The sequence below is a fragment of the Abramis brama genome (assembly GCF_963993115.1).
Source record: "Abramis brama genome assembly, chromosome: 3".
Taxonomy (NCBI): Eukaryota; Metazoa; Chordata; class Actinopteri; order Cypriniformes; family Leuciscidae; genus Abramis; species Abramis brama.
This window is the reverse complement of record NC_139965.1, coordinates 23,961,963-23,975,373: the sequence shown is the minus strand read 5'-3', so window position 1 is coordinate 23,975,373 and position 13,411 is coordinate 23,961,963. Positions and strand designations below refer to the sequence as shown.

Sequence of the window (13,411 nt, the reverse complement as noted above, 5' to 3'; positions counted from 1 at the left end):
GTTACTTGTCGACTAAACAAACGCCCGAGTGATTTTGTAATTTACTGTCGGGAAGACGGAGACGTGCTTTATTGCGTGTATATGCTACGCACTGAAAATACTTGGTTAGGAGTAGGGGTGAGGTGTGCGTGCGTACACGCCATAAAGTGCATATCATATGCACGCAAAAACTATTTTTGCCGTATAAATGGCACGAGAAATAACATTCGTGGTATAGATACGCATTTTCATGAGATCGGGCTCGCTGTCGCGTTTGGCTTTGAAACCAATTCCATCTTTTTCTTTTTTTCCCCCTCCAACTCACAACTAGCCTCTTCTCTCTCTCTCTCTCCCGGCAGTCCCGCCGGCGCTTTCCCATACAAAGACCATGTGACTGACAAGCGCCGCGGCGCCGCCTCCCCACACAAAAACCATGCAACTGACAAGAGGGTTTCCTCCTATACGCTAAGGAACCGAGAGTGGTCATCCAGTCTATTTGGTAGAGAGAGAGAGAGACGAGGAAAACAAACAAGCATGCAAATGGAATTATCGCGGCCGGAAAAATTATCGAGCTCATTTTTTTTTATCATGCGATTAATTGATTTATTGACTATCGCGACAGGCCTAATTGTAACCCCAACATTTATCTGTGCGCTGCAAATTTTATGGAGAAAAGCTTGTTTTCTGTTGTTTTTGCAAGCTCTCGCTTTTGTAAGATGGTTCATATTAGAAAAATAAACCATGGTTTTGTTACGGATTACTGTTATATTACCATAGTTTTCCGTCAAATAACACGATTAAATTTACAAAAAACGTACCACTCTGAAACGTGCGAATGCAGTCCGTTTTGCATGATCCTCTTGTTCATTAACATTGTCAGGGTCTGAATCAGGCTTGAATTGGTTTGAAATTGACGCCATCCTTAAAGCAACACTAAGAAACATTTTTTACCTTAAAATAATGTTTCCAAAATCGTATAAGTGGTTCATCAAGTCGTAACAGGGTGAAAGGCACTTCTGGATTCGCTTTGCAGCCCTATATCTGCTATAACCACACTATGCAAGTTTGCCAAACCGGGTCGCGTTTCTGTAGTTCAAATGAGACATAAGAAAACTACAAATTTGACTTGCTTTACGTCAAGCGTTACAATAGTCATTATTTAGTTTTTCTTCGTTTCTGATGTCGCAATACATCATACTTTCATGAAATCATGCAACATACTCTACCTTGTCTGTGGACATCGTTCATTCCAAAGCCGGTGCTGGATAAACAGCGAGCATGCGTGCGACAGTAGGCTGCTAAATTATTTACGACAGCGGTAATGGACAATTCCGCTTTCAACCTGCAGGGGGACCGAAGATGAAAAGTTCCTTAGTGTTGCTTTAATGTTTACACTAGAGCAGAACTTGCAGTTATGGAGGGCGGGACATTTCCCAAACAACCGACAATAGTTAAACTGATAATCACGAATATTTTTCTCAAAATTATAATCACGATTATTGTCATTTGAGAATTTTCTTTTTACATTTATTCAGAGTTTTTGCACTTTGCAGCAAACATTTTTAAATATCTTGAAACATTACTTAAAAAATTACTGTCGGTTAACTTTTAACCAGTTAATTATGAGCGTACGTAGTAGTCTTTTTTTCTTTTTTTTTTAACTGTTGTGCTAGTGGTTGACTAGTACAATACATAAACTCTTGAAAATGCAAATGTTCTTACAGATTTTTAGGGCCTTCAGACTCTAGAGTTGTGTTTGGGAAAAATATTATGCCTAAATGTTATTCTATCTATTGAATCTATGGCAGACATGATAATCCAAGAACTATGATTCCAATGATTTTATTTTCATCCAAGTCTAAATAAACATAAATCATTTATTGTCTTTTACAATATATCCAGTATGAATTTTTAAGGTTATGTGGTTTTCTGGCAGTTTCTCTGAGAAATGGGAGCAGCTCTTGCTCTTCCTGTTGTAGATCAATATCTGAGAGAAAGAGATGATTGTTTCTCACTGAAACGGTGCCACTGTGCAGATGAAGAAGTCACATGGTTACTGAGCATATTAAACATGGAAACTGGAGTAATGAATCATATTGATGAACGTTTAATGATGCCAGCTTTTAGTGAGCAAGCTAAAATAAATATGACCGTTGTTTCCTGTGAAATCAATATGTTGAAATGCTTGTATGCCGGCATTATGAGTTCATGGCTTTGGTAATTACATTTAATGTTTTAGTGATACATTGTTGGAACAAACCCTGCTTCTTTGCAGTCATCCATGCAGAGCAGACTGATGTGGAACAGCATCTTTAATAAGCAGATTGTCAATCACACTCAGCAGGTCTTTTTTCCCTTCAATATTCCTTGACATAAGCAGGTTATACGTCTCAGTCAATTTGCAAGTCATAACTCGTTTTATGAAGAAATTACTTTTACTTTTCTGAACTACATCAACAATTCTGTATCCAAAACCTTTCAGTATCTTTTAGTTTAAAGGTGCAATAGGTGATTCTCTACAGAAATATTTTTTGTTATGCTGGTTGAAAGTCTCCTCACATAGCAATCACTATGTTAAGTGGTCTAAATGTATTTTTATAAATATATATTGTCTGTGGAAGGCGTAGGACCATAAAATGTTTGTTCAATTATTTGCATTCGGTCCAAATTAAATAAAAGCACGTGTTCCCTGTCAGTCAACGTGCATTTGCATACCACTGCGCAGCCTGTTCACGCAGACATTGTACGTCATCAGATTGTTCACGCTGTAAACAGAGCGAGAATGGGAGGCAATCAGTTGTTTATGTTCGTTATTGTAGTACTGTTACTCACTGTACTGTAAAGTTTTCTCACCTGTGAATGACACATGATGTAATCCAATAACGTTGCCTCTGGCCGTCTCGCTTCTGGTCTGTGTGCTTTCATGTGTTTTGGAGGAGGTGTGGCTTTGGACGGTGATTTGTATTGTATGCTTGGGTTGGGTTATATACTGGGTTGGGATTGTATGCTTTCAATGTTAGCAGGCTAAAGTTAGCATTTCCCAGATCACCTAATGCACCTTTAATTGTAATTTTCTGTATTGTGCTTTTTGGAAGAAAAAGTGCTCTGCAGTCTCAATGATAGTGATGCTTCGATAGTGTACAATATTTCCATGTTCAGCCTGCTTTATTTTTACAGCTGTTCACCTTTCAACAGCTCAGTAAAAATATTCAGTCTGGTTGGAAAAAATAGGTTCCGGAAAAATTTCGCCTCCCAGGTCATAGAAAAGAAAATATTTTCATTTTCAGTTATGTTTGGTCATAACTTTATCTTTTGTTTGCAGCTATAGTGATTTTTGTAAAAATAACAACAAGCTTTTGAAGTTTTCAGCTGGAAATTTTCTATGGTAGCCTAATCACTGCACTGTAAGTCAAAAGTAACCTTAGGGCAGCTGATTTTGTTGCAAACAAAGCTGTGGGAAAGTCAACTATTACTGAAATAATGACCTCCCATCAGACTTTTTAAGTCAGTGCCTAACAAGATAGATTATTTCATTTGTATGAACCTTGTTAAATCATTGCCACTGGAATCTTCACCATTTAGGGCTGTAAATATTATCAAAATCTCGATTAATTGAACATTTTAACTAGATTACGATTAATGACCGATTATTTAGTTTTTTTGCTTTGTTTCCCCCCGTTTATAGTTCACTGACAAGGTTTGTACTGTAAATATGCTAAACTATTAAATGTGGGATATTTTATTTCTAATGAAAGAGTGCATTTCTTTATCTTTGTGATTTTAAAATAATTGAACCGGGACTCGAACTCGGATTGCCTTGTGAGCTAAGGCAAATGTCATGGCGCTGTCCACAGTGTGATTGCTCCTGCATAACAGCTCACTTTCTCGCAGTTATTTTGTCTATGGGTGACGGTCGTAACATTTCTTACAGATTTCTGCTCGTTCTAAACCAGCTACAGATAAATTAGCACAATGAGAGTACATTTATTTGAATGCATTAATGAGAGAGTGATTGCGTGTGTGAATTAATCTCTCTATTAACTGTGAAGCTGTGGGTTGTAATTACTTCAAAAGTAGAAACATCTATGCTATAACTGTTGAGTTTCTAAGCTACATTAGTGATAAATCATAGGACAGCATTGACAATGCCAGTTTAGTGGTATTATAGCAGAAGAAATCAAGATATTATCAATAATTCATCAAGGTTGAGTCAGAAGTCTGAATATGAGCGGTTAGAGGGCCCTCCAGTTAGATTGAAAATGAAGATGCATGTTCTTTGCAGTCCTCTGAAACAGGAAATGGCTGACAGAAGGAATGCTGTCTCTCCTCTCATCTGTCTCTGTTGGGCTTTTAGTTTTGCTGCTGGTTGACCGACTACTACATACAACAACTTCCTGTAAACAAGCCCCCAGTGCACCCAGTTACACCCAGCCCCCTCTGTATTTGAGTGCTTGTAATATTGACCTCCTTATAAACTATAAACAGCAGTACGAGTGAACGCATGCCAAGACAGGAGGTGTTCCTTCTGCATGTGGAAGATAATTTCTTCCCACTTCGGTCTCTGATGAGGCCCTCTAATTGATGGGAGGAAGTGGCAAGTGGTATGCACATGGCACTGTGGTTGTCAGGGGTGGCTAGTTAAGATGTCTCTTGGCGTGAAGACAGTTTGCAATGGTTGTGTGTGTGTGTGTTGGTGTGAAGAGCTTGTGATTGTGGTGAGGAGAAAATCTGAGATCATAGTTATGTTAAAAGGAAACTCTGGATTGAATACAAGTTAAAGTTGGCAGTAAATGGAAATTCACATCTCTTTCCGAAATGCATGCAATTGACCTTATTGTGAATGAATTAGCATTGAAACGTATTATTTTGTTTCAGCCAAAAATGTTTCTTTTTTCTTTTTCTCCCCCCAACTGTGTAATTCTTAATCAAAATGTCATAACTTGATCATCCGGGTCAAACAACAGACTTCTCTCTGGTGCCGGACTTCTTCAATCATTTAGACCTTAAACCCCACTTCTTTCTTACAATTGACTGCAAGCATTTAGATCTGCCTTCATCCAATTACCAACGATGGATAGAACCAAGACACCGTACTAAATTGATTTCTTTATTTATAAATTTATTACAACATGGAAGAAAATATTTGTTGCTACTTTTGTTAGATTGCAACTTTAAGTATTTGTAGATTACTAGGGTTGTCATGATTCCTCGATTAAATTCGAGTGCTCGATTTAAAAAAAATCCTCGATTGCAATTTACCCGTGTCGATTAACCGGCAAAATAAGTGGCCCATTCCACGGATGAGAATCCATGAACCACATTATTAAACCGTTTTATAAGGCTGCACGATATAGCATATATGCTATACATAATATAGCATAAGTGCCATTTTGTAATCACAAACGCTGCGATTTAGTTAAATTAATATATGCACTGCAGGTTTTAGAGTGAAGCTCGACGCTTAAATTATTTTGCATGCATGCAGGTTACACGTTTCATCCAGGTCTTGGAGCGTCTCAGAGCGACTCTGTTAACAGTAAATGCTGCTCTACACGAACTCAGTCTCTGCGTGTGCTGCTTATTTGGGTTTCCAATAACATGCATTTGGGAACGCTTATAAAGTCTGACGCGCTTTGTGTTTCATATCGAAGTGTTGCGGTGTTATCATTTACATGTAGGCCTATATCATTACATTTTAGTATGGTTGCGCATCTCAGCAGCTCGGTTAAAAAACACTATCTTTGCATTTTTGCTGCGTTAGGTTGTTTATAACATCTGGGATCACAACGTGCGTCATTTCATTTCACCAGATTTGTAACGTAAATCATTTATAAACCCACGCCAACACAGGAGAATACATCAATATTTTCTAAATGCGAATTGTTGTTCATCACGATTTCAAAATAAAAGTTCAAACCCTTACATGTCCACATGATCTTATTCAAGAAATGACAGTGGCTGTAGCATTTCTATTGTAAAGAAGTGGCCAAATATTAAAGATTAAGTGGACATTTTAATTAAATGTTGTTCAGCTAATATTGAACAAGGATTTGAACAAGTGTAACTAAAACAATCACCAGGCCGTTGGCACCCTCTGCAGACATTAATTACATAATGTACATAAAGTTGATTATGTGTATATTATGTAGGCTATTACATTATACATTTTAGGATGGTTGTTCAATAAAACCCATATATCTTACTTGCTTTATGTTATTACTTTAACCAATTATTATTGGCTCATTGTTATTTTATATGTATGTTAAATAAATGTAAAGGCTATTTTCACTTAGGTCTTTTTTATTAGCACAAAAAAAGAAATGATCAGATTACTCGTCACAATAATCGAACGATTACTCGATTACCAAAATCGTTGTTAGTGACAGCCCTAATTACCACAATAGATAATTTGTCCCTTGTTTCCTTAAAAAAGAGCAACAATTTGTTATGATGAGGCACTTACAACACTAGTAATTTTAGGCCAATTGTTGGATGATTAAAAAGCAGAGAATATAATTTTATATTACAATTTATAATTTTATAAAAACTTTAATTCTTCTGTTAAAAACTGTGACCTGTAAAGTTGTTTTTCAAAAAGTTGTAGAATTGGATAGAACACATAAGGTTAATGATTTATTTTTTTGCACACTAAAATCATGTTAACACTGTATATATCTTATGGCAAAAGTGATTTGATGTTTAGTGCCTCACTGTAACCCAGATTTTTGCCTTTTTTGAAGAAGAGGAGGACAAGTTTTTCTAATCAACATTATGCCGCAAGTTCTGCCGGTTGAGCTTAATTTGTATTTAGTCCAGAATATTCCTTTTAATGTTTTTTGGGATATAGAGTCAATTGAAGAAGATCTGTTCATCCAAAATCATTCAAGGGACTTGCTGTGCAAAGCATGGCCTTTTAAATCTGATTTACTGCTCATCAAAGATTTTCAAGTCTTGTTATGGCTTCAACTGACAAAATGAAAAACCAGCCCCCTTCTCTCTCTCAACAACCAACCTGAATCCCAGAGTGCTCAAAGCTCCCAAAACCACAACTCCCTGACCCAGCTTGTAAAACTAATATCTGTCATTAAACAGGTTTTTTTAGTCCTAAGGTGCAAATGTTCATGGGAAAAAGCAATCACTATTTAATGAGCCAAGAGACTAGCTCAGCTTTGTTAATCTTGGCTACTCTATTCAAACAGACGTTAAGACAAACACACTCCAAACATTGCTTCATAGACTAAAGGCACTTGGCATGGATCTCTGATTCTACAAACAGATTTTTTAGAACCTCTCTTATACTAACAGGCCATGTAAACCGGCTCTGTAATTACCTTCAGGTCTTAGTGCTGCCATTCTTTAGACTGCATATTCTGGGGTTGTACAAATCAGTTCACAATTTAATGTTGCTATTATTAGTGGTGCTTGGCAAGAATTACTATTATTATTGCTCAAACCTGGGGGGCGGAAAGAAAACCCTTAAAAACCTAAAACCAATATTTGCTTTATACTTTTCTAGGGGATACACTGTAGTTCAGGATTTTCACCTGACAGTTAGTAAAATGGGCCAGAAAATTCTATATGCTGCTAAAGCAGAGACTGGGTTGGGCTTCTTTTTTTTACTTGGGCCAGTAAGCAATTGACCATAAATAATACCCTAGCAACCATCCATAACACCGTAGTAATTGCAAAGCAACGTGCTAAAAATCAATTAGATTACTTCAGCAACAATATAGCAATGCCCTGTCAACCACCCTAGGATCATGGCAGCAACTTTTTCATGCAGAGAGTCTTTTTTATGAATGTAGACATCTGTTTTTAAGCTGGCATGTATTTCTTTCTCCTAATGATATGTGGTATGACGTTATACCTCAGTATCTTAAACAGGATTTATTACCTGCATCTAAAAACACAAACCCACTCTTCTCTTGAAACATGCTGGGGCTGTTTTATTTATTTACAGAGATACAGGGTCAGAGATTTATTTACATGACAGGGATAATATTGCTGCTCTTTTGTAGAGATCAAGGTCCATATTTGTTGTGTTTTGACTCATATTTGCCAGTCAGGGTTAATCCATGGGTTAGTCTTGTGGGCCAAGAATTTCAAATCACTAGAAAGAATAGTTTCCCACTATGCATAGCCAGTTCGCTCTCTACATTGTTCATTGAATATGTTTTCAGATCAAATTGAAATAGTCTTTGTCATCTGCATTTACATTTTGTCTTGTTCATAGAGAAAGATTGGCTGGTTTATGGTCGCAGTGCAGAAATGTTCAGTATTTGTATAATCATAGTACATTTACTTTAAAGGTCATGATGCAGCTTTCTCATGAAAGCAACTTTTTTTTAATCAGGTGAGGGAGCTGTCAGAGGGAGATGACTGCCAACAAGAGCTCCAAAACTGCACCGAGATCAGGAGCGGCTAAAGATCCACAGGAAAACTCAGACAGGTGAGAGTCATGATGATAAGTCAGCAGTTTTTGTCCATTGTTTGTGCTTTTTCAGTTATTTACAGGAAGCTATTGTTTGTGACCATTGTGGTAAAACAGCAACACAAAATGACGTTACCACTATTGTAAGTTGTGATGTACCTCCTAAAGGCCCCCAGCAAGCAATTTTGCTTTTAAAAGATGTCTAATAGCCGTCCAGACACAGCCCTGACGTCTAGGCTAAAACAAGACGAAATGTGGGATGTCAGTGAAAATTTAATAGACGTCTAACCATATCCCAATAATAGACGCACAGGCTACGCATAGAACATGTCAATGAAATTAAACCAAACACCTTGTAACTGTTGACTTTGCTTACATGATGGAATATCATACATCTCACATACATCTTTTGGCAAAAACGACATTCAAATTCAAGGTTATTTTGGCTAGAAGTGGGTTATTCATAGCCAGACTATATCGGGTCTATAGTTAACCGAGAAGGTGAAATGACGGCTATTGCTTGCTGGGCCCTTTCACAGCTAGGATGAAAACTAATACTAGTTTAACTATAAAGTTTTAAGAATTCTATTAATAAGAATAGCAAAGGCCACACCACAGCTATAATGATAACAACATAGAGGAACAATATTGTTGGAATCACTTTCAGAATGATTTTTTTCCAGCTGATTAACAGTAAAAATCAGAAACGAATCTGGAGTGTTGTTTTTGTAGCAATTCACATTTACTCTGTATGAAGAATGAAGATTTTATTTTGTATATTCATAGTTAGATGTGCTAGATTTGGTAAGATCAGGTCTAAATAGTTGGTAAATGTTTTCCATTCCACAGCTTGCCTAAATATCCACAGGCAACGACTGTTTATGATAACCAACACTTTTATCCATAATTGAGGAGTTGTTGAAATAGACATATGAGTCGATCGATGCTTCATAGGCCAAACTGTTGTATACAAAGCTAAAGTAAACATCCTGGTTATGAGTAAAAGCCAGGAAGTTGATTAGAAAAAGAGGCTTTGTTCTATTTGTGGCCTTTACTTAACTATGGATCTTTGCAGTTGCTATCAGAACAAGTGAAGAACGTCTTTGAAGAGTGAGAGGAGTTACTTTCATAATTACCTTTGAACACTCTCTGGTGTCAGAAATATTTATCAAAGTAAATTGTGATTAATGCGAAGAAGTGTGTGGGGAAAATGATGGCATAGTTTTTGCTAGCCTCTCTTCCTAGACATGGATAATACGGCTTCATCTGTAAATCACAAGCATAGGAGAATGCTGAAGAAGCAGATTTATGTCAGATGAGGGTGGCGGTAGGTAGGCCTTGCACTGAGAATATGCCCTTTTTATAGCAAAGATAATAGCTGAAAAAATAACTCAATCACAGATGAAATATCCACATTTTTGTGGGGGAGAACCCACTGGATCTGGGCTTGACATATTTCTTTTGATGTGTGTTCCTGGAACCTCATAGTTTCACCGTCCTGGCACAGCTTTCCAACAGGAAATGGCCTGTGGTTGACATTGCCCTCAAGACCCAGAAAGAGCCAAACCAGCTCTGGCATCCCACTCGGTCCATGTGTGGCCAGACCAGCTGGCTTCCCCAGAGCTGGCCTTGTTTTTACTGGCCCTGTCCGGCCTCTCAGAGAACCTCGTCAGACCACAGACACAAACTCATGGCGGATTCAATGAAAGCATTCTCAAACTGATGCTTTTCTTTGAGCAAAGGATTTTACATGAGCCTAATACTGCAGTTATAAAAACAATAATTTATGCTTTGTTGGAGTCTTCGTCCAGACAGTTGTGGAGACATATTTAGATATGCAGTGTTATTCTATAGAAAACTGTTACGTCCCCTGATGGCTTAGAGGTATGAGGAAGACGTTCATAATTAAAAAAAAACAAATTAGACACTTTCCTATAGTTTTGAACTTCGGGAAGTATTGTGGGCGAATGACTCACTGACAACAAACTACTGCAAACAGGTGGTTCGCTTTATTTTCCATACAAACAGACAGTGAAATAAATGTAAACAAACAAAAATAAACTTATTTACAGCTATATACAACTTAAGCGACATAATTGAAAAGTAATAATTGAAATAAGTCACAGAGAGAAAGAAACTGAGCGGTGCTAAACAAACAAAATAACAAAACCAAAACACACACTCTAACTAATAATCCCCACTCTCTAAACTAACTAAAAACAAAACAGAAAGTAAAGAATTCTTCAGCGCTTAACACGCCATAACTAAAACTTTACTAACTAACCAAACCAAAATTACACAGTTGCACACGCTCCTTACCTAATGTGTCTAACAACTGTTATGCTACGTGGATGCAAGATGTAGGTCACGTGACATACTACCCTTTTCTTTTCTCTCCGGACTGGTACAACGGTAGATCAGGTAAGGAGTCCTCTGAGTGAGCAAACAACACAATCCAATAAGAAAACAGGCAAGCGAACCACCACAAAGTCAGTACTCTACAACAACAGTAGCACAAGCCAACAAACGCTCCAAGCTCCCCCTCTTCCGTCCTCCAGAATGGCTTAAATCCTGAACCATAGCCGATGATTGATGGTCTCCGACCAATAGCAGCACCTAAAAACTTAAGGATAGCAGAGAGCGGGAAAACAGGAAGAAACCAACAGCAGAGGGGAGCAAAGGCAGCAACAAATGACAAAAAGGGGAGGGAAGAAAACACTAGCACGTAACAAAAACATATGACCAAAGATTATATAACTTTAATTGTGCTATAAACACCAGCCTTGATGCAAAAAGTGTCTTCCTAAACAATATCCTCCATCTCCTTTTGACAGATTTGGCATCTGTCCATCCCTCCCCTTTGATTAGCCAGGATAAGACTGTTTTTTTCCCCTCAGGCCAGGGATCCATTGTAAAGGTTGAACCTAAAGAATCTGCTTTAACACACATTACAGTCAGACTCAAATATGACATTTTCATGTCACCTTTTCATGCAAAGAGGCCTACAGCTTTATCTTCAGAGGAAGTATTATACCCTTTTCTTTAATTCCCTTCTGAATCAGCTCTTTTGTGTACATGATTTTGAAATACAAGTTTATTATGCCAGTAATGATGAAAGATTTAACTCAGCTGAAGATACCATAATATCATGAAAACAGCTGCGATGCTTAATATTTTCTTTGAAAGCCATGCCAAAAGAACAGCATTAATGTGAAATAGATTTTTTTGGAACAGTGTTAAAGTCTTTACTGTCACTTTTGAACTATTTAATGCATCCTTGCTGAATACACATTTATTTATTTGAAAAAATCTTACTGACCCCAAACTTTTGAACAGTAGTATATATGTTTTTTTCTTTATATTATTTGCTTTATAATATTTGCCCTTCTCTACTGTAGATGGTAATGTAGAATATAGTGTTTTCTTTTTTCTTTTTGATAAAGTAAAATTGATTTTATACAGTTAATGCCTGTGTTGGGTGAACCTTTTGACAATTTAAAACAGAACTGTGTTTGGTATGTAAAATTAATTAGATTTTTTTTGAAAGTTGGGAACAACAGATTGTGCAAGTTTGTCTGCTTGTAATATTTGGTGGTGCTGTATATTGTACTGTAAATGTGGGGGGATGACTGTACACTTATTTCCATGCAACACCTGCGAGACTGCAGGTGGCATGGTGTTTCTCTGCCCTTTTTCATGGGAAGGGCGTTATGGTGAGGTTTTTGGTTGATCTGTCCCAACCTGCACCCTGGATCATACTCTTGGCTTCCTCCCAGCTTCAACTTGTTATTCTAACCACCGCTGTGACATCAGATCTGCCTGCCTCAATTTCACTGAGGTGTGGGCCAAGAACTTTCTAGTTCCTGGAAGCTCATGAGCGGCATTAGATTTTGAGGTGGATGAGAAAGTGTTTGTGTGTCTGAGGAGACTGAAATGAGGTCAGCAGGGTCTTTAATATCATTGCTCAGCAGTGAGAAGTGTCTGATTGCTGAGTGAACAATCGGCCTGAGGATGCCATGTAGGCAAAGAGAAACAAACAGTTGCTACAGAGGACATGCGTCTAAGAAAAAAAGCTGAGGGTTAGTGAGGGTGAGTTCATTTATATCCCTCAAGTTTAATAGTTTCAATGTTTTTTGTTTGGGAGGTCCATATAAATGTTCTTCAAAATTATTGTGTGGAATGATTTGTAATTCTGTTTACATTGGCTTTATGTGAAGCAGTGGGGATTTCTTTAAGACTGCAAGGGAAGCTCGGCTTCCCCTATAATGTAAAAAAATTAATGGTCAAATATGTACTATTGTGGTAACATTTTATTGACTAAAAATGCGTTAGAACACGTTCATCTCGAAGACGAGTTTGTTCAGAATCAGCTACATATATCAGCTCGGCTGACTCGATTTCCTTCTCATACATTCCCGTAGCGTCACAGTGCACTTCACTGTTGAAGCCTAGCATCCATTGACTTCAATGGGGCTGCTTTGAACAGTTTTTTTCAGTGCTTCGAAACTAGACGGTCATTGGATAAATGCTGCGATTAATGTCCCGCCCACGGACACTCAGCGTCTCTGGGGGTGAATGGAGGAGTGGGCTGGCCTGGGGCCTCATTTATAAAACTTTGCGTAGAATTTGCGTCAGAAGTGGCGTACGGATGAAACATAGGACGTGCGTACGCACAGAAATATTCGGATTTATAAAACCGTGCGCACGCACATCCTACGCAGTTTTCCCTTAATAAATCACAATCAATTCTAAATGTAGCGCAGCTTTTGCGGCTTCATGTCACGCCCATAGATGCCCATAAATAGTCCGTGAAACGCCCACAAGTTAATATTCATTGATTGCGAAATCATGGCAAACACAGAGAGAAAAAAAAAAAAAAAAAACGTAACTTCACTCAATGTGAAGTAGAAGTTATCGTTGGCGAGGTGGAAAAGAGGAGAAAAATGTTGTTTGGAGGGCACAATGTGGGCATTACTAATGCTAAAAAGGCACTTGAGTGGC

General features: G+C 37.8%; 1 protein-coding gene across 2 annotated transcripts in view; it reads left to right on the top strand.

Moving 5' to 3' along the window:
• Positions 1-13,411, top strand: part of dennd2b (DENN domain containing 2B) — a 64,220-nt gene that overhangs the window by 11,302 nt on the left and 39,507 nt on the right. For both annotated transcript variants that reach the window (XM_084109149.1, XM_084109150.1), the window contains exon 2: positions 8,333-8,428. In XM_084109149.1, coding sequence (XP_083965275.1) covers positions 8,355-8,428 — 74 coding nt within the window. In that variant the 5' untranslated portion in view covers positions 8,333-8,354. The remainder of the gene's footprint in view (positions 1-8,332; positions 8,429-13,411) is intronic.